The following is a 20,796-nucleotide window of genomic DNA, read 5'->3' as shown; positions in this document are numbered from 1 at the left end:
AAAGGAATTTGGATAGAAAGCAAAGGGTACATAAACCAATGTTACTATTTAGAATGCTTCAGAGACTAATAAAGCATAGGCGCTAGAAAGGACCCTGGGGAGCACCTAATTCATCCACATAAAACATTATGTATCAATTACTTAGTTCAAGATCTAAAGGCTGGTATATGTTAGTATTAGATAATCAATGATCAATCATATTAGAGAATCAGAGATCAACAGTGATCAGAAAAAATTGTCCACCTCAGGGCAATCTCTCCTAGATCTTCACATGCTTTGTGTTATTATTAAGTAAAGCATTTGGTGCAGATCTCCATACTCAGAACTAAAACATATGCCTTTTCTTTCATTCTTACCTTACTTAACTATCTTTACAGAGAATAAAAGACCCTTCTCTGAACCAAGCATCTTTAAAACCTTGATTCCTAACTTCTCTATATAAAATAAGACCACCAGAAGCATAATATGATCACTATTACTATTCTTCACTACCTTGGGTGCCAGGAGTGTTTTTCTTTTATAGACTTCTAAGAACTTTTACATTTATTGGTTCCAATATAATGTTCTTCCAGAAATTGAAATGGGAGTAAGAGTCATTGTTCTATCCACCAGAATGGGCTGCTATGAACATAGTTAAATGATAAATGGAAAGAGGCATTACAATAAGAAAAATCACAACTAGCAAAAAATAGGATCCTTATTTTGAGTTGCATCTGCCCTAACTTTTCCTTTATATGGCCAATTCCTTGAAGATAGAGACTAAATCTGTCTTAAATATACTTAGTATCTCCTAAGGGAGCTAGACAAGTGCTGATTATTGATTAGTAAGAATGGCTTAGCTAAATGCAAAGAAGGTGCTAATTCTTACTTGAAATCTGCTATATTTTCCAAGGATTAGTACTTAAGAAAATACCCTTATTTGTGGTTCTATCTTTTACCGAGGAACTGAAATTGTGTCTTCCCTACTTTATTTTCCAAGCTTTGATTAAAATAAAGATAACAGTTAAAAAAAAAAATGGCTTAGCTAAACTATGGCTCTAAGACACTGATAGATTAAATGTAACTGCAGTCTGAAATAAACTATTTATACATTGAACTTAGATCTTTCTCTCTATAAAACAGGTAAGTTCTATCTATACAATCACTGTCAATTTTTCAAAAAGATTTTAATCAAATATTTAAAATTCAGTTGTTCAAGGGAATTCCCTTGTGGTCCAGTGGTTAGGACTCCACGCTTCCACTGCCGGGGATACAGGTTCCATCCCTGGTCAGAGAATTAAGATCCCGCAAGCTGCACAGCGGGGCCAAAAAAAAAAAAAAAAAAATTCAGTTGTTCAAGATTTTTATGTATTTCTGAGACATCCAATAATTATATTTTTTTCTAATTTTTCTAATCCACATTATAAACATCAAGATCTGATATGCATAATAATAAATATTTTTGATCTTGATTAAATGTTTAAAACACTACTTCTCTACTTTTATCTACTAGTCTAATTTTGTGTGTAAATAATGCATTCATTTGATAAGAACTATACCTCATCAAAAAGATCACAGGATCTATAGGGAGGACCTCTTTCTGAAACAAAACCTGCAAATGCCATTCCATTGAGAACTTTTGTGAGGAAATCATTCTCAATTAAACCACGCTGTCCCAAGAAAGCTGTCTGTAAAGAAAGAAAATGTGAAATGAATAAGTTATCACTTAGTAATGGATGAATGATCAAAACATAAATATAATAGAAAGATCAAAGCCAGAATAAATGTCTTCATGCATAAATGTGTTGTTAAAAAATACATTCCTCTCTAAAAGGGTTTTGATACCTGAAATACTACATGTATTGAAAAGAATAAAAATGAATCTGTCTGTAAAGCATGAGGGGAAATCAGAAATAACCTCAATTTTAAAAGAAAAATCAACTTACAGTTACCATACTATAAAGGAAAATATGTCAGCTCCACAGTACTATTAAAGATTATCGTACACCTGACACTAACACAACACTGTAAATCAACTACGTTCCAATAAAAATATAGAAAAGAAGAAAAATATTATCACCTAACCACAAAAAGTAGAGATTTTAAATAATCACATTTGATAAATTAAGGTCAAAATACATGGCTAGAAAAAGACAACCAAGTTGTTTTACTAAATTAGAGTCTACATTTTGGATACATACAATATGGTATTATATCTTACCTTGTGAAAATGTATTACTGGTTCTGCATGAATTCTTATGAGTTGTAAGCAAGATCTATATCCTTGGAAAAGCTGTGCAAATAATCTAAGAAAAACTGCACGCACTTCTTTATCCTGAAAATATAAGAAGAAATATGTTAGATAATTAAATTGCTTAAAAAAACAAACGAAAAATCACAAAGTCAAAAAGTTGGAAAGAACCTGAGAGATTATTTAATAAATCTGTCTGTGTTTCCTACACAGAAGTCTCATTTGTGGCAGCATTAAGTGATGGACATCTAGTCTGTCCCACTGTTGGAGAGTAGAGGCCATTAAATAGTTCTTTTAAAAGCTGAACCAAACAAAACTTGCCTCTAGTACATCCAATTTTCCTCTCAGAAAAAAACATAAAGCACAGGGTCTCCCCTTTCACCATGTTAGAGAAGGGCATATTTCCCAAGTCATTTGATTTTTATATCCATCAAATGAATTACAGTCACAAATACAAAAGAAAACACTCAAGACTGTATCTTAAAGGCTTATGAAACTGTTCCAAAGTTTATCCAACTTATAAAAATCTATTCTTATATTAATAAGGTATGACAAAAATCTGTTTTGATAATTCAGATTTTTTAAAAATCATAGTTTTAGAACTCTAAGGAAACTTACAGATTTATTTAGTCAACCTCTTATTTAATTGACGAAGAAACAGTTAAAAATGCTTCATAATTTGTCAAAGGTGTGCAGCTCTATAATGTTCCTTACTGACCACAAAGCTCATCTCTAAGAAATGCAATGATCAAAGTTAAAAAAGGGTCTCTGTTATATATTCACTCTTTTATGGCTTCCATTTGGAGCTACATTCATCCACTCACTCCTTAAACTTAATTCTCTCCTGTAACCAACAATCTCTGTTTCCATTTTTCGTAAGCTTCCCTTTTTTATCCTTGCCTGACCCTTTTGATTTGATGCTTGACACAGTTTTTCAGGCTCTAATCTATGTTCTGATTTTTTGTCCCATACTTACTCATGCCTCCTCAGAGCAACAGTCTTAGCTTACTCCCCCTCCCAGTCAGTGTACTGCCTGAGGCTTCTCCTTGAGCAGGTCACAAGGTCAGTCAGTGACAATTCTCCTAATTTCTAATTTGGCACACCTTTACTAGGCTGTCCATCTAACTCTCACTATACTCAGCTTCTTTGAAAAACACACAAAGAAAAGCAACTCTTTTTAAAAACATCAAATTTAAATATTAAACTTCTTACCAGCATTTTTGAGTGGGATAAAGCTGTTCGTGGAGGGGGAAAAGCATGATCTGCTACTTCCAAATCTGGGTGTAGAATCTAAAGCAAAGAAGCTTTGTTACATAAAAGATTGTAATATCAATAAAATCTATTATTTGATCTACCTGGGGCATTAAGATGAAAAAGTGTCAGTACATGAATTACAATATATTCCCTCCATGAAATACAATGAGTTAGCTGAGGCAGCTCTGTATGTACTATGTGAAAAGCAAGAAAAAATATTTAATTAAAAAACATGTTCTAGGGACTTCCCTGGTGGTCCAGTGGTTAAGAATCCGCATGTAAATGCAGGGGACACAGGTTTGAGCCCTGGTCTGGGAAGATCCCACATGCTGCGGAGCAACTAAGCCCATGTGCCACAACTACTGAGCCTGTACTCTAGAGCCTGTGAGCCACAACTACTGAGCCTGCGCGCCACAACTACTGAAGGCTGCGCGCCTAGAGCCTGCGCTCCACAACAAGAGAAGCCACTGCAATGAGAAGCCCGCGCACCGCAACAAAGAGTACCCCCGCTTGCTGCAACTAGAGAAACCAAGCAGGCAGCAACGAAGACCCAACGCAGCCAAAAATAAATAAATAATTTTTTAAAACCCACGTTCTAGAAAAACACACATAGTGTGATTTCATTTATTTGAATATAAAACAAAACAAATCCTAAATCTATATATGTACATGCACTGATATATATATATATATATATATATATATAAATGTAAAGTTCTGAAATACACACTAAACTGTAAAACAGTAGTCACTTCTGGAAACAGAATGGTCTAGGGCAGACTTATTTGTCTATACAGTTGAAAATCTTAAGCATTTGTTTTTATGTTTCTTAGTGTAATTAAAAATTAATTAGTTAATTAATTAAAATACTGAGGAGAAAGGAAATAAATTTATGAACCTCAAAGTCCAGAGGGGTAACAGTATAACACAATGTGACAAGTATTACAAATATATAAAATAGTAATATATGAATATAAAGTATAATTAATTCAACCTAGGGAAAGTTAAAAAAGAAGGTAACTAACATTTGTGTTAGGCTTTGAAGGAAAGCAGGTTGGGGAGCAGGTGGGAAAGAAAGGTCCATGCAGGACTTAAAAGAAAAAAATAACTTTGTATCATTATGTAGCAAATTTTTGTCTTTGCAGAATCATTTTCAAATACTCAGCGTTTCGTAACATACTTACAATAGACCAAAAGACTCAAAATAACACTTATACACGACACCAAAATATCGATAATATTTACAATCCAATCACCAAATCATTACTACAGTATAATAACATCTTCATGTCTATAAAATTATCCATGATTATTATACAGTTGGAGTACTGTGTAACCATTTGATTACAATTATTTACTGACCAAATGAAGCTCATATACTTGTGTGTCAAATCTCCCACACAGTCCATCAAATGTGATTTCTTTTTGGTCCTATTTTGCCAGTATACTATGCTCTCATGTACACTGTAGTACATAATCCACCACAGTGCTTGAAAACTACATAAGTAGGCATACTCAGTTTTATCAGAAATGAATTTTACTCATTGATTAAACTTGGTGGCACAGGTGTTGTAGGTTAAGGTTTACCAGTGTGCAGCAGAACCTCTACCAAGAGCCACTGATTTAAGAACTAAAATCTTAGTCTCTGTTAATTTTGGTACCTAATTCCTGCATAATTAAAAATATCATTAAGTAATCATACATAAGATTTTAAAACTTATTTAATTTTCTAGAAACATAAAACTTTTTTCAATCACTCAAATACTACCTTCTCAGCTTTTGCTATATCCATATACGACTGATGCAATTATTTAGCTAATATTTTTCTTTAAAATATCTTTAAATTATCTTATCTCTTTAAATCTAGTATTTTCTTAGATGATACCATCTGTGAAGTCACAGGTTTTGTATGCTATTTTTGATAAACATTATAATACATAATTATTAAAATAAAAAAAGTTGCCACATACCACCCCAAATCATCTCGATACTTCACTCTGGGAAACAGTCATTTGTCATCCTTTGTATAAAACATTCATCCTATTGATAAAGACTAGGAAACAGAGGCCTAGAGATGTAATGTGATTTGCTCAAAATATCAAGTGGCAGGATGTAGACTGGAATTTAGTTCTCCTAAGTCCTAAACTAGTTGCTTTTTACTCTATCACACCTTGTATCCCAGATTACAAATTATATTAGGAAAAGTCAGTCTTCTCTAAATGTTCCCATTCCACAGAATCCACTAAAACAACATAAGAACTAACACAAATTTGGAAATTTCTGAGAATAAATCCCTCCTGGTAATCCTAGACTTCTGAATTCCTAAGTTCCTGTTTAAGGGGGAAAAAAAAAAAGATTTTAAACAGCTCAGACTGGAATACTATTCAAGAAGAATATGAAGGTCTTCGTTCTAGTAACGGCTTGAAAGGGAATGCAAAATTTCTAAGTTTCAAATTTCTGATGATGGATAAATGGGCACCTAAAATGTTGTCAGTAAAATAAAATACTGTACTTTTAAAAATAAACAAAGGTTGACAAAAGAATTAAATTTGTTTCAATGAGAAACACCCAAGTCACAATATTTCTTAAAACTTCACTGCACAGAATGCTGGACATTTAATCTATCACTAGGTTACATCTTTTTTGTAGTAACTTGGAAACAATGACCAGTTGCTATCACATTGTTTTACAAGAAGCACACCTACCAAAGAGAAATGAGATGTCAATAAAGAAGGCGAAGGAAAAGGAACAGGTGCTAGCTTCTAATGAGGGATGTTAGGAGATTCAGGGATTTCGAGGCACAGTCTGGTCTTGTTTTCACAGGTGTGTTTCCAATACCTAGCACAGTATTCAGTATATAGTAACTACTAAATAAGTATGCTGAGTGAAAAACTGAATGTAGAACAAATATTCAGTTAGGATTCAAAGTATATTCTTTAGATAATATCTAATAAATAATCTTATTCTAACTACTATATGAGAATATATTCATGTTTTAAGAAGATATCTTTTTAAAGTAATTACACTGTCAATAAATGATATCCATTTATCTTAGTTTAGATTTAAATCAAGAGAAAATTACTATAAAAAATATATCATACCAAAGAAAGAGCTGCTTGAGTCTGATGTAGAAGTGGTTCCGGAAGGGAAGAGAGGTGAATACATTCAGGAATTTTAATAGTGCCTCCATCCAAATCAGCTATGATTACATCTAACTGAAGAAGACAAAAAAAATTAATCTGTAATTAATAAAACGTATGTCTAGATTGGCTTCCCAGCTACTGTATATCTCCCAGCTTCCTCTGAAATTAGGTATGGTGTGTGACTAAGTTTCTGCCAATGGAACATGAAAAGTGATGTGCACACTCCCAGGTACTCAAAACAGAGGGGATGTAAGGCCCTCCTATGGTCTCTTTCCCCTTCCCATAGCTGAAACTATGAACTGGCAGTAACCCAACCCTGAACATTCAGAGGATGACAATGCCTGAGTGGATTCTAGTGGAGGAACAAGAAGCAAAGAAGTTTGGACCTTGAATGAGTTCATGGAGCAAACTGGTCTGACATAATGGAACACTTCTATCTACAAGCTGCTGCATAAGCGCTAAATAAAATTCCATTTTGTTTTAGTCATTGTATTTTGCATGCTTCATTACAGGAGTTAAGCCATATCCTAAATAACACAGTAATCATTATAAGAGTTAACAAGCAAAGCAATTAGTATACATCAAAATGGTACTGTTTAGGTAAAGAAATTTTTAGCATTTTACAAAGTCTGTTTTAAAATAACAGGGAGGGGGCGCAGGGTGCCTGGGAGCCGCGGGGTCGGGGTGGCGGGGTGCGCGAGGGCGCCGGTGGCGGCGCTCGGCCTGCTGCGTTAAGCGCTGAGTGCGGGCGACAGCGTGGTCAACAAGGTGACACAGAGCGCCTTCCCATTCCCCGTAACCCTGTCGCTGTGCCACATCCTGGCGCTGTGCACGGGTCTCCAGCCTCTGCTCCATGCCTGGCGTGTGCCCCTGGCGCCGCTTTTCTTGTACCCTGGGCCCCAACCGCATCAGCAGCCCAGCCGCCTGCGGCCGCCGCGCTTCTAACGGCATTACATGCTGCCACTTGCCTTCGGCAAGTACTTCGTGTCAGTGTCCGCGCACGTCAGCATCTGGAAGGTGCCCGTGTCCTGCGCGTACACAGTCAAGGCCACCATGCCCATCTCGGTGGTCCTCCTGTCCTGGATCATCATGGAGAAACAGAGCACCAAGGTGTACCTGTCACTCATCCCCATCATCGGTGGCGTCCTGCTGGCCACGGTCACCAAGTTGTCCTTCGACATGTGGGGGCTTGTCAGCGCCCTTGCTGCCACACTGTGCTTCTCGCTTCAGAATATGTTCTCCAAAAAGGTATTACGAGAGTCAAGGATCCACCATCTCCAGCTGCTGAACAGCTTGGGCTGCCATGCTGTCTTTTACATGATCCCCACGTGGGTCCTTGGTGGACCTCTGAGCTTTCCTGGTCAGCAGCGACCTGACCTATGTGTCCCAGTGGCCGTGGATGCTTCTGCTCCTGGCTTTCAGCAGCTTCTGTAACTTTGCCCAGAACGTCATTGCCTTCAGCATCCTCAACTCTATCAGCCCTCTGAGCTACTCGGTTGCCAATGCCACCAAGAGAATCATGGTCATCACGGTGCCCCTGATCATGCTGCGAAAGCCGGTCACCAGCACCAACGTCCTGGGCATGATGACGGCCATCCTGGGGGTCTTTCTGTGCAATAAGACCAAGTAAGATACGAATCAGCAAGCCCGGAAGCCCTCCCTGTCACGACGGGGGACCTGAGCAGTAAGGAGCATCATCGGAGCACCCTAGAGAAGCCCCACAACAGCATCCTCTTCCCCCAGCACGGGGACTATCAGTACGGCCGCAACAACATCTTGACAGATCACTTCTAGTACAGCTGGCAGAGCTACCCAAAGTCATACACGTTGTACCATTATGACATGCAGAGTCTAGCAAGCAGGGCAGGATGTTCTGCCAATCCTCCTCTCCACCCCCCAGCAGTACCAGAAACTTCTGACAACCAGTGAAAGTATAACCCAGCTGAGGGGGGGATTGGTTCCACTGCTTTAATTCCACTGCTCAGGTAGGCACAGGACTGGTGCAGGAGTGGAGCAGAGGAGTGCGAGGGTTATTGAAAACATCTCCAGCCACAAAGATGGACTCAGCTTTCTGGTCAGCCCCATGGCTGTGTGCAATTCTGGTAAACGTTCCCCAGTGCAAAATTACTGCAATTAGCATTGAATTCTTAGAACCTAATTCTCTGACCCATAAGTCAGAGTTGGCATGTGCCCAGATCCAGAGGGAAGGATGGCCGCTGTCTCCTGGGCTCCTTCTTCCCTTGCCGGAGTAGGGCATCCCTCCTTTTGGAGCAGCAAGGAGGAGAGGACGCAGGGCTGCGAGAAGGATCATGGGGAAATCATGTTCAGTGTTTCAAGCTCTATTTCTCTAATACTCATTTTGTGTTTTCTGATGAGCCTTTACCGCTTCTGTCCTGACTCAGTGGGATGTTTGGTGGGGAGATGTTGGTTTTATGAGGATCTTGCATTTTTCTAGGGCATATTTTGTAGTTGTCTGTGTTATGCCTCAGTCCCCCTTAGGGGATGCAGAATGCATGAGGACTGGCTTATGGTTGGAAAACCCTTTTGTTTTTAAGCATTTAAAAACAAGAAAAGTTGCTGGTGATGCCTATCTCAGCACATTTCTGCATTTAGTAGGAAGGAATGAAGTGTTTTGAAGCGCTCTTTTAGTGACCACAATCTCTGAAAGTGACATGAATCAAGAATATCATCTCAATAGTTTGTGTCATAAATGAGAGCTCAGCACTCTGATTCCATTAGCTGTTCTTGTGGTGTTTACATAAGGATCTGAATCATGTCCCTGTGAAGGGGCAAGCACCAAGCTAGGACTTAGTTTGCCAAATCAGAGTCTGGTCAAGAAAAAAATCTGGGTTTTGGTAGAATCACATCATTAGGAAGATTATGTGACCCCAGTGGGTAACCCATGTGCTGAGGTCCAGGTTGGGACACCTGGCATCACAAGAGACTGTGCCCTCGGAGGGGACCACTTGTTTGGCTGGTGGGGTCTTCGCTAATGGCTGCCTTCTTACTTCAGCCCTGTCCCCAGCCTCTTGAACAGGCACTTGGCTTGACCAGCAGATGGGATTTTGGGTCACCCTTTACCTTCTGGTACGTGAGACAGTTCTCTGTTCCAAGAGGAAGTACCTACTGTAGCTAAAGCTTGACTACTATTTGTTTTTGATAAATGGAATTTTGTATTTAGAGGTTACATCTTGTCAGCTTATGAATGGACAACTCCTGGAGAGGTCACAGGGTCCCCCCTTCTGGCCTGTGATTTTAGTACCACTGGCCTCAGGAGTCCCTGTTTTTCACTGGCTTGCTTTTTAATTACTTTGGCCCCAAGTTCTAAGACAATTCTGTGTAAAACAGGAAGGGGCCGTCCTGAAGGGTGTTATTTATGAAAAGAACGTGCTGTGTGCCTTCACCAGAGGCAGTAGAGTCTGCAGTTGAACCACAATAAATGGGGATAATTTTGCACGGCAAAAAGATAAATAAAATAAAATAACATGTAAAAATGTAATAGAGAAACTAGCCAAAATTGTTGAAGTTATTATGTTGATAATAGGATTAAAATTAATTCTAATTTATTAAATAAAAAATTAAGAAATTTACTTTTGTCAGCACTTGGTTTGTCTAACTTCCAGAGACAGTTTATATTCAGTGGGAAAAAATTACCTACAAACCAGATGAGTGTGTTTCTAATTAGTACTAATGAGGTTTTACTTAATGATTACTGATTTACACAGATTTTTATATGGTGATATCAAAGTTAAATAGGAACTAGATATCAATATATAAGGTTAGAAAGAATGATTAATACATGAATAAGGGTCCCGTTTATAACTGCAATGTAGAATGGTGTTTTGTCAGTTTACATAACACCTATGATTTTATTACAATTGTAATTATGTAAAAGTACCTACAGAGCTTACCTCTTTGCTGGCATTTAAAACTAAAACAAAATTAGAATTACAACTTTTCAGGATTTGTGGATCACAGATGTCATATAGCCCAACCTTTCAGTGAAGCATTTTTCTTAAACTCCCTGAAAAGTGTCATGCAACCTGTTCCTTGCACTCTACTTACACTACCTGAGAGTACAGTCTTCACATAAGGAAACCCATTCTCATCATTGGGCAGCTCTATTTAGCTGAAAACTCTTATACTGAGGAGAAATTTGTTTCCATATCCACTATACCCACTGATTCTATTTCAGTCTCTAACCCTTTTTTCTATGACAGCTACTTAAATATTTATCTTTAGCTATCAAATAACATTAGGTTATTACCTGAGAAAATTTCCTTAGGGCCTCACAAAATAGTTTCCAAACTCTTGACATCCTACAGGTCCTTCTCTGAAGCCCATTATTTTGTTGCAGTCCCTCTTAAAGTGCAGTACAGAGAAATAAACCTGTTATTTCAGAACTGGCTGAATACAGAGCATTACTTTCTCTCTCTGGTATTTTATTCATATGGCATTGAGAACAGAATAATATGGTGGAGCTCATACTGAACTTGTATTCCACTAAAACCCTTCACTCTTTTGCAAATGCTTTTTGTATTTTAGTTATCAGCCAATCAGCATTAACACAGGTCTCATTTCGAAATACGAATAAATTAAAGCACTCATAACAAAAGTATAAATTAATGGATAATTTTATCTTCCTTTCTCATATATAGGATGAAGATTACAGAAAGATAAACTTAACATGCCAAAAGAGGGGAATTTTAAAACATTAATGAATTCATTTTATAAGTCTCCTGTACATGCTATAAGGAAAAATTAATGTATTTAGATTTTTGAATGATGCTTTTCTTCCAGCCAATCTTTTCTACTGGTAATGCAACAGATCCGAAAATAGTAATTAGTTGAAATGTTAAAGGACTCAAAAAAATATGATAAACCTCTGACCGCAATAACCGGCAATTTAAAGATGAATACTGGAGACCCTCAAGGTGGTGGAGGAGAAAGATATGGAGATCATGTTCCTCCCCACAAATACATCAGAAATACATGTGGAACAGCTCCTACAGAACAACTGCTAAACGCTGGCAGAAGACCTCAGACTTCTCAAAAGACATATATATATTTTTTCCTTTTTCTCTTTTTGTGAGTGTGTATGTGTATGAGTCTTTGTGAGATTTTGTCTGTAGAGCTTTGCTTTTACCATTTGGCCTATGGTTCTATCTCTCCGTATTTTCTTTTTTTTTTTTTTTTTCATAGTTTTTAGCATTTGCTATCATTGGTGGATTTGTTTTTTGGTTTGGTTGTTCTCTTCTTTCTTCCATTCTTTTTTTTTCTTCTTTTTATTACTTATTAATGTTTTTAAATAATTTTTTATTTTAATAACCTTTATTTTATTTCATTTTATTATTATTTTTCTTTCTTTCTTTTTTTCTCCCTTTCCTTCTGAGCCATGTGGCTGACGGGGTCTTGGTGCTCCAGCCGGGTGTCAGGCCGCTGACTCTGATGAGGGAGAGCCGAATTCAGGACATTGGTCCACCAGAGACCTCGCGGCTCCACGTAATATAAATGGTGAAAGCTCTCCCAGAGATCTCCATCTCAATGCTAAGACCCAGCTCCACTCAACAACCAGTAAGCTACAGTGCTGGACCCCCTATGCCAAGCAACTAGCAAGACAGGAACACAACCCCACCCATTAGCAGAGAGGCTGCCTAAAATCATAATAAGGTCACAAACACCCCAAAACACACCAGCAGATGTGGTCCTGCCCACCAGAAAGACAAGATCCGGCCTCATCCACCAGAACACAGGCACCAGTCCCCTCCACCAGGAAGCCTACACAACCCACTGAACCAACCTTAGCCACTGCCGGCAGACACCAAAAACAACGGGAACACAAACCTGCAGCCTGCGAAAAGGAGACCCCAAACACAGTAAGTTAAGCAAAGTGAGAAGACAGAGAAACACACAGCAGATGAAGAAGCAAGATAAAAACCCACCAGACCAAACAAATGAAGAGGAAATAGGCAGTCTACCTGAAAAAGAATTCAGAGTAACGATAGTAAAGAAAATCCAAAATCTTGGAAATAGAACAGAGAAAATACAAGAAGCGTTTAACAAGGACCTAAAGGAACTAAAGAGCAAAAATGATGAACAACACAATAAATGAAATCAAAAATTCTCTAGAAGGAATCAATAACAGAATAACTGAGGCAGAAGAATGGATAAGTGACCTGGAAGACAAAACAGTGGAAATGACTACCACAGAGCAGAATAAAGAAAAAAGAACAAAAAGAATTGAGGACAGCCTCAGAGACCTCTGGGACAACATTAAACTCACCAACGTTCGAATTACAGGGGTGCCAGAAGAATCAAGTCCAGGAAGCATAGAGAATGCCATACAGGATAAATCCAAGGAGAAACACGCCAAGACACATATTAATCAAACTATCAAAAGTTAAATGTAAAGAAAAAATATTAAAAGCAGCAATGGAAAAACAACAAATAACATACAAGGGAATCCCCATAAGGTTTAACAGCTGATCTTTCAGGAGAAACTCTGCAAGCCAGAAGGGAGTGGCAGGACATACTTAAAGTGATGAAAGGGAAAAACCTACAACCAAGATTACTCTACCCAGCAAGGATCTCATTCAGATTTGACGGAGAAATTCAAACCTTTACAGACAAGCAAAAGCTAAGAGAATTCAGCACCACCAAACCAGCTTTACACCAAATGCTAAAGGAACTTCTCTAGGCAGGAAACACAAGAGAAGGAAAAGACCTACAATAACAAACCCAAAACAATTAAGAAAATGGTAATAGGAACATACATACCGATAATTACCTTAAATGTGAATGGATTAAATGCTCCAACCAAGAGACACAGATTGGCTGAATGGATACAAAAACAAGACCCATATATATGCTGTCTACAAGAGACCCATTTCAGACCTAGGGACACATACAGACTGAAAGTGAGGGGATGCAAAAAGATATTCCATGCAAATGGAAATCAAAAGAAAGCTGGAATAGCAATTCTCATATCAGACAAAATAGACTTTAAAATAAAGACTATTAGAAGAGGCAGAGAAGGACACTACATAATGATCAAGGGATCAATCCAAGAAGAAGATACTACAATTGTAAATATTTATGCACCCAACATAGGAGCACCTCAATACATAAGGCAAATGTTAACAGCCATAAAAGGGGAAATTGACAGTAACACAATCATAGTAAGGGACTTTAACACCCCACTTTCACCAAAGGACAGATCATCCAAAATGAAAATAAATAAGGAAACACAAGCTTTAAATGATACATTAAACAAGATGGACTTAACTGATATTTATAGGACATTCCATCCAGAAACAACAGAATACACTTTCTTCTCAAGTGCTCACGGAACATTCTCCAGGATAGGTCATATATTGGATCACAAATCAAACCTTGGTAAATTTAAGAAAACTGAAATCGTATCAAATATCGTTTCTGACAACAACGCTATGAGACGAGATATCAATTACAGGAAAAAAACTGTAAAAAAACCATACACATGGAGGCTAAACAATACACTACTAAATAACCAAGAGATCACTGAAGAAATCAAAGAGGAAATCAAAAAATATCTAGAAACAAATGACAATGAAAACACGACGGCCGAAATCCTATGTGATGAAGCAAAAGCAGATCTAAGAGGGGAGTTTATAGCAATACAATCCGACCTCAAGAAACAAGAAAAATTTCAAATAAACAGCCTAACCTTACACCTAAAGCAATTAGAGAAAGAAGAACAAACAAAACCCAGAAGGAAAGAAATCATACAGATCAGATCAGAAATAAATGAAAAAGAAACGAAGAAAAAAAGAGCAAAGATCAATATAACTAAAAGCTGTTTCTTTGAGAAGATAAACAAAATTGATAAACCACTAGCCAGACTCATCAAGAAAAAAAGAAGACTCAAATCAACAGAACTAGAAATGAAAAAGGAGAAGTAACAACTGACACTGCAGAAATACAGAGGATCATGAGAGATTACTATAAGCAATTATATGCCAATAAAATGGACAATCTGGAAGAAATGGACGAATTCTTAGAAATGCACAATCTTTCAAAGCTCAACCAGGAAGAAATAGAAAACATAAACAGACCAATCACAAGCACTGAATTTGAGACTGTGATTAAAAATTTTCCAACAAACAGAATCCCAGAACCAGATGGCTTCACAGGCGAATTCTATCAAACATTTAGAGAAGAGCTAACACCTATCCTTCTCAAACTCTTCCAAAATATAGTGGAGGGAGGAACACTCCCAAACTCATTCTATAGGGCCACCGTCACCCTGATACCACAACCAGACAAAGATGTCACAAAGAAAGAAAACTACAGGCCAATATCACTGATGAACATAGATGGAAAAATCCTCAACAAAATACTTAGCAAACAGAATCCAACAGCACGTTAAAAGGATCATACACCATCATCAAGTGGGGTTTATCCCAGGAATGCAAGGATTCTTCAATATATGCAAATCAATCAATGTGATCAACCAAATTAACGAATTGAAGGAGAAGAACCATATGATCATCTCAATAGATGCAGAAAAAGCTTTTGACAAAATTCAACACTCATTTATGATAAAATCCCACCAGAAAGTAGGCACAGAGGGAACTTACCTCAACATAATAAAGGCCATATATGACAAACCCACAGCCAACATCGTTCTCAATGATGAAAAACTGAAACCACTTCCTCTAAGATCAGGAACAAAACAAGGTTGTCCACTCTCACCTCTAGTATTCAACGTAGTTTTGGAAGTTTTAGCCACAGCAATCAGAGAAGTAAAAGAAATAAAAGGAATCCAAATTGGAAAAGAAAAAGTAAAGCTGTCACTGTTTGCAGATGACATGATACTATACATAGAGAATCCTAAAGAAGCCATCAGAAAACTACTAGAGCTAATCAATGAATTTGGTAAAGTAGCAGGATACAAAATTAATGCACAGAAATCTCTTGCATTCCTATACACTAATGATGAAAAATCTGAAAGCGAAATTAAGGAAACACTCCCATTTACCATTGCAACGAAAAGAATAAAATACCTAGGAATAAACCTACCTAAGGAGACAAAAGACCTGTATGCAGAAAACTATAAGACACTGATGAAAGAAGTTAAGATGATAGCAACAGATGGAGAGATATACCATGTTCTTGGATTGGAAGCATCAACATTGTGAAAATGACTACACTACTCAAAGCAATCTACAGATTCAATGCAATCCCTGTCTAAAGACCAATGGCATTTTTCACAGAACTAGAATAAAAAATTTCACAATTTGTATACAAACACAAAAGACCCCAAATAGCCAAAGCCATCTTGAGGAAGAAAAACAGAGCTGGAGGAATCAGACTCCCTGACTTCAGACTACACTACAAAGCTACAGTAATCAAGATAGTATGGTGCTGGCACACAACCAGAAATATAGATCAATGGAACAGGATAGAAAGCCCAGAGATAAACCCAGGCACATATGGTCACCTTATCTTTGATAAAGGAGGCAAGATATACAATGCAGAAAAGACAGCCTCTTCAATAAGTGGTACTGGGAAAACTGGACAGGTACATGTAAAAGTATGAGATAAGAACACTCCCTAATACCATACACAAAAATAAACTCAAAATGGATTAAAGACCTAAATGTAAGGCCAGACACTATCAAACTCTTAGAGGAAACTATAAGGAGAACACTCTATGACATAAATCACAGCAAGATCCTTTTTGACCCACCTCCTAGAGAAATGGAAATAAAAACAAAAATAAACAAATGGGACCTAATGAAACTTCAAAGCTTTTGCACAGCAAAGGAAACCATAAACAAGACGAAAAGACAGCCCTCAGAATGGGAGAAAGTATTTGCAAATGAAGCAACTGATAAAGGATTAATCTCCAAAATTTACAAGCAGCTCAATATCAAAAAAACAAGCAACCCAATCCAAAACTGGGCAGAAGACATAAACAGACATTTCCCCAAAGAAAATATACAGATTGCCAACAAACACATGAAAGAATGCTCAACATCACTAATCATTAGAGAAATGCAAATCAAAACTACAATGAGGTATGACCTCACACCAGTCAGAATGGCCATCATCAAAAAATCTACAAACAGTATATTGTGGAGAGGGTGTGAAGAAAAGGGAACCCTCTTGCACTGCTGGTGGGAATGTAAATTGATACACTATGGATAACAGTATGGAGGTTCCTTAAAAAACTAAAAACAGAACTACCATATGACCCAGCAATCCCACTCCTGGGCATATACTCTGAGAAAACCATAATTCAAAAAGAGTCATGTGCCACAGTGTTCATTGCAGCTCTATTTAAAATAGCCAGGACATGGAAGCAACCTAAGTGTCCAATGACAGATGAATGGATAAAGCAGATGTGGCACATATATACAATGGAATACTACTCAGCCATAAAAAGAAACGAAATTGAGTTATTGGTAGTGAGGTGAATGGATCTAGAGTCTGTCATACAGAGTGAAGTAAGTCAGAAAGAGAAAAACAAATGCCATATGCTAACACATATATATGGAATCTAAAAAATAAATAAATAAATAATGGTTCTGAAGAACCTAGGGCCAGGACAGAAATAAAGATGCAGACGTAGAGAATGGATGTGAGGACGTGGGGAGGGGGAAGGGTAAGCTGGGACAAAGTGAGAGAATGGCATGGGCATATATATACTACCAAACGTAAAACAGCTAGTTGGAAGCAGCTGCATAGCACAGGGAGATCACCTCGGTGCTTTTTGACAACCTAGAGGGGTGGGATAGGGAGGGTGGGAGGGAGACGCAAGAGGGAGGAGATATGAGGATATATGTATATGTACAGCTGATTCACTTTGCTATAAAGCAGAAACTAACACATCACTGTAATGCAATTATACTCCAATAAAGATGTTAAAAAATAAAATAAAAATAAAGATGAATACTTACAAGCTCATGAACATCAGTTTTAAAGACAGAATGTACTCCAATAATGAAAGGCGTTGGGGAACTCAGAACTTCCAGTAGCTGAGCCGGGAGAATAGGAATATAAGGATAACTGGAAATAATAAAAACATACATAAGATATATTTGCTCTTCGGTAATATAACATATCTTTCTTTCATTTTTATGCTGTGTGAATTTTAGATTACCTATGTTTAGAAATTATCAATAATATTCGCCGGGTTGTTAATATTAAATTCTTGGGGAAAAAAAATTTTTTAAAAAATCTTCATGTGAAAGATATGATCCAATATAACAAGATATAAAGTAAACAAGGGCAGCTTCCTTATCCCTTACCCCTAGGCAAGCAGTCTCTTTAGGTTGTTCAAACTTGCTTAAAATAATTTTTCCGTACACAGCAATCTGACATCAGGTGGTAATACTGACTCCCTGATCGGTCTGCTCCCTCAATATTGGTGATGGTTTATTTGTCTATATAAAACAATCATTCAAATTCCATTTTCTATACTTGATTTTTGTATTTAATAAGAATGGCAAGGTACAAAAACAAAGGTTTAGAATGCTCTATTATCCAGGAGCTAAGAAAAGCTCATAGGTTAAAAAAATTTTTTAATAAAATCTGTAGACTGTCTAAATTTTTTCTAGTTTGTATAAACTTAAGTTTCCTAGATATTGTGGTTATCAAATTGATAAAAAAGAGTATTAAAATAAAATATTCTACTTACAGCACTGTAAGTCATCACTTGTTTAGGTTGTTTTATTTTTTACTTTTTATTATGAAAAATTAACTTCCCTCTCCCCCCCGAAAATAGAGAAAAAAGGAAAATAAAGCCCCATGTATCTAATTCAGTTTTGACAATCACCAATGCATGGCCACATACATATTTCTACCCATTTTTGTTCTCTTCCCTACCATATTATTTGGAGCAAATCCCAGACATATCATTTATACATACTTTAGTATATATCTGAAAAAGATAAGGGCTCTTTAAAAAATAAAACCATAATATACTATAACCCCTCAAATTAATAATAATTCCTTAACAGTAAATAGTCAGACAGTACTATCTTAAGATTTTTATCTCCTACTATATTCAAAGGGAATTAAATGTTGCTGACAATACTATTCAAATTAATTATGTTTTCATGAAATAAATCACCACTCAATAATAGACAACTTGGAAAAGTTCCAAATTCCAGGCGAATTCCTATCAGAATCATGACTCCTACAACAATGTAACTTTGTAACATATGCCCTTGTCATTCAAAACTGTCGTGCTACGATGTTTTGACTGATCATCAATAAGTAATGCATGATTTGGGAATAAATAAAGATACCAAATAAAAACTCTCACCTATATTTAAGAGGAAACATTAATGATTCCAGGGCTCTACAAGCATCACTAAGTCTCTGGAAACTTGCCGAATGGAAGAGAACCTTATTTTCTGTGAGGACTGCACAGAAGAGGCTGAGGACATTCTGAATTCCTGAAAACACAAAGAGCAAATGATTACCAAATGCATTTAATTTTACATGTGCTGCCAACGAAGACTTAGAATGACATGGAATGAAAAAGCCAATATTTTAAAAATCTCTGAAGAAAAATATTTGGTTAAACTATAAATTCCATAGAGACTAAGGGTATTTCTTTCCCAAACTTTCAGTTTTGTTTGTCTAATCAGTGTAACACTCATTGAATATATTAGTTGTTTGGAAATACACTATTACCTTCTTTTCAACTTAATCTCCAAGGTCTGTACTTAAATTTCTGTTTTAGATCCTTCACATTGTTCTAATAACGTTTTTCCCTTTTAAAGTCCATTTGTCTGATGTTAACATAACCCTACCAGTTTTGTTATTGAAATTTTCCTGGTATATCTTTTTTCCACCTTTTTACATCAACCTTTCTCTACTTCTTGGAAATAGCACATTGCTGACAACTTTAAAAATCCCCACTAAAATCAACAAGAAAAAAGCAACGTAAGAGAATAATATGAATTTACAATTTACAAAAGAGGAAATCAAAATGATAAACATGAAAAGAAGCTCCAAAACTTCTAATAATCAGAAAAATTCAACCTAATAAATTCATGAGGTATGATATTAAACCTACTACAATATCCAAAATCAAAGCCTGACAATTCTAAGTTTTTATGAGGATGGCAGGGAAAGGAACTATCATACATGCTGCTGTGAGGTATATAAAGAAACTTAAGATGCATATACCCTACCATCTAGTTATTACAGTAATTTTAGTAATTCCATTATTAGTTATTTATCACAGAAACTCTCTCACATGTACCCAAGAAGATAAGGTACAAAAAGGTACGTTGTAGAAGTATTTAAACAATGAAAAAAGTGGGCACATCCTAAATGTAAGAATGAAGAATAAATTATAGTAAAATCATACTATAAATTAAACTTCCTCTGATTGAAGATGGCAAATGTTGACTGAAACAAAAAACTAAAGTTTTATTATTCAAAATTTATAAAATGAAAAGCAATTATACTCCAATAAAGATTTTTTTTAAAAACCACCAAATTTATAAAATGAAATAGTTATTAAAGAAATTTAAATACAATTTTCAAGTGATATGGCTTTTGGGGGTAGGTCTGTAACATTTATACTTGTGAATTTAAGATAGATTAAAACATCACTAAGACTTTTGGGATACCTTTACAGCAGTGAAAATAAGAGAGCTAGTGCTACATATATCAACATGAATAACTCTCCCAAATATAATATCGAGTGAGGAAAGTAAGGTATAAAGTGATGCTATAGAATGACAGCATTTATATATTGTTTAAAACCATACAAAATGCTACTATATATTGTTCAGGTATATACAAACATACAGTCAAAATATAAAGATATATCTGGGACTAAAAAATACCAAATTTGGGATAGTATATAACTCTGGGATGAGAAGGCATACGCAGGAAGTTTCAACTATATCTATGATGCTACAGTTGTTAAACTGGATCATAGATACGTTAAACATTTTTTTTGCGGGGGGGGGGAATAATTTAAAGCTTACAGAAAAGTTGTAAGAATAGTGCACAGAGAACCCATCTACCCTTCACAATGATTCACCTAATGTTAAAATTTTGCTCCATTTGCTTTAACATTTGTACTTATGTACTAGCACGCCCTGACTCTTTCTACAAACACACACACATTTTTCTGAGCCATGTGAATGTACACATCAC

The 20,796-nt window shown here is 36.5% G+C and overlaps 1 protein-coding gene and 1 pseudogene across 5 annotated transcripts in view; one reads left to right on the top strand and one right to left on the bottom strand.

The window, feature by feature from the left end:
* Window positions 1-20,796, bottom strand: part of SBF2 (SET binding factor 2) — a 454,162-nt gene that overhangs the window by 193,393 nt on the left and 239,973 nt on the right. For all 5 annotated transcript variants that reach the window (XM_089915171.1, XM_022555691.3, XM_089915172.1 and 2 more), the window contains 6 exons: window positions 18,941-19,073; window positions 17,571-17,679; window positions 6,586-6,699; window positions 3,443-3,520; window positions 2,201-2,314; window positions 1,539-1,667 (listed from right to left, as the gene is read on the bottom strand). In XM_089915171.1, coding sequence (XP_089771297.1) covers window positions 1,539-1,667; window positions 2,201-2,314; window positions 3,443-3,520; window positions 6,586-6,699; window positions 17,571-17,679; window positions 18,941-19,073 — 677 coding nt within the window. The remainder of the gene's footprint in view (window positions 1-1,538; window positions 1,668-2,200; window positions 2,315-3,442; window positions 3,521-6,585; window positions 6,700-17,570; window positions 17,680-18,940; window positions 19,074-20,796) is intronic.
* Window positions 6,831-9,017, top strand: LOC111165244 (solute carrier family 35 member E1 pseudogene; annotated as a pseudogene).

Source organism: Delphinapterus leucas, chromosome 7 (genome assembly GCF_059928025.1).
Source record: "Delphinapterus leucas isolate spDelLeu-1000000601 "Yukka" chromosome 7, BTC_Dleu_Yukka2, whole genome shotgun sequence".
In the NCBI taxonomy this organism is placed as follows: domain Eukaryota; kingdom Metazoa; phylum Chordata; class Mammalia; order Artiodactyla; family Monodontidae; genus Delphinapterus; species Delphinapterus leucas.
Note: the sequence above shows the minus strand (reverse complement) of the source record. Positions and strands in the feature narration are given on the sequence as shown.